At 40.3% G+C, this 1121-nt stretch overlaps 1 protein-coding gene across 1 annotated transcript; it reads right to left on the reverse strand.

Moving 5' to 3' along the window:
- Positions 1 to 28: 28 nt before the first annotated feature.
- LOC104816130 lies at positions 29 to 977 on the reverse strand (the record flags this gene model as incomplete). Its single annotated transcript, XM_010544802.1, has 1 exon — positions 29 to 977. A coding segment is annotated over exon 1 (949 nt), but the record flags the coding sequence as incomplete, so codon positions are not given.
- Between the last annotated feature and the right edge of the window lie 144 nt (positions 978 to 1121).

Consider the following 1121-nt stretch of genomic DNA (forward strand, 5'->3'; position numbering starts at 1 on the left):
TCATTTCTGTCAAACATCAACTTATAACCTTTTTCCATCAACTGCCCAACACTCAGAAGGTTCTGATCAATTTTTGGCACAAACAACACATCTGTAAGTATCCTACAACCATTTGGACCTTTGCACAAAACATCACCTTTTCCTTCAACAGAGATGAAATCACCATTGCCTATTCTAACTCTAGACTTAACAGATTTATCTAGAGTTTGAAATAGATCAAGATTACCTGACATATGGTTTGTACAACCACTATCAATCAGCCATTCAACATCAGCTCCATGTGCAGCAAAACATGAAGCCACAAACAATTGCTCCATCTCTTTTGCATCAGCTTTAACAACCTCTGTTTGTTGTGCAGCATTAAACCTGCAAAACCTTTCAATGTGACCCACTTTGTCACACCTCCTGCACTTTAAATTCTTCCAGCACCTCCAATGAGGATGCCCCTTCTTATTGCAATGCTTGCAGGGATCGAGAAAAGACTTATTCCCACTGGTTTCCTTACCATCATTCTGACCACTCGAGCCATCAGACTTCTGATTCTGAGCAGCTTTCTTCCCTTTCTCTGCAGCATTACCCTTGGCCTTAGCCTTCAAAGCTCCTTCAGTTGATTCCTCTTTCCTCATTAATCTTCTTTGCTCCTGCGCCTGCAAAGCACTAAGCAGTTCAGGAAGTTTAATTTCCGAAATTTCCTTAGTGTTTTCAAGCGAGGCCAAAGTTGCTTCATAACGCTCAGGTACAGAAACCATCACTTTCTGTACCAACCTTTCATCTGAAACTTGAGTTCCCAGAATCCTTATCTTGTTGACAATAGATACCAACCTATCCACATAATTTTTCACAGATTCACTTGCTTTCATATGCTGCCTTTCAAACTCTCTCATCAGATTTAACACTTTCATTCCTCTTATTTTCTCATCTCCCTCATACTCATTCTTCAGAAAATCCCAAACATCTTTTGCTGATTCAAGCTGCATGATCTTTGTGAAAACTGAAGTAGAGACACAAGAGAATAGACAAGACAAAGCCTTTGCTTTGCGAGTTACCTTTTCTCGATGAGCCCTTATTTGATTCAGAGTAGGATTGCCTCCCAATGGTGGAACCTCATAATCACTTTCCAC

This window comes from Tarenaya hassleriana, unplaced genomic scaffold (genome assembly GCF_000463585.1).
Source record: "Tarenaya hassleriana unplaced genomic scaffold, ASM46358v1 Cleome2458, whole genome shotgun sequence".
Taxonomy (NCBI): domain Eukaryota; kingdom Viridiplantae; phylum Streptophyta; class Magnoliopsida; order Brassicales; family Cleomaceae; genus Tarenaya; species Tarenaya hassleriana.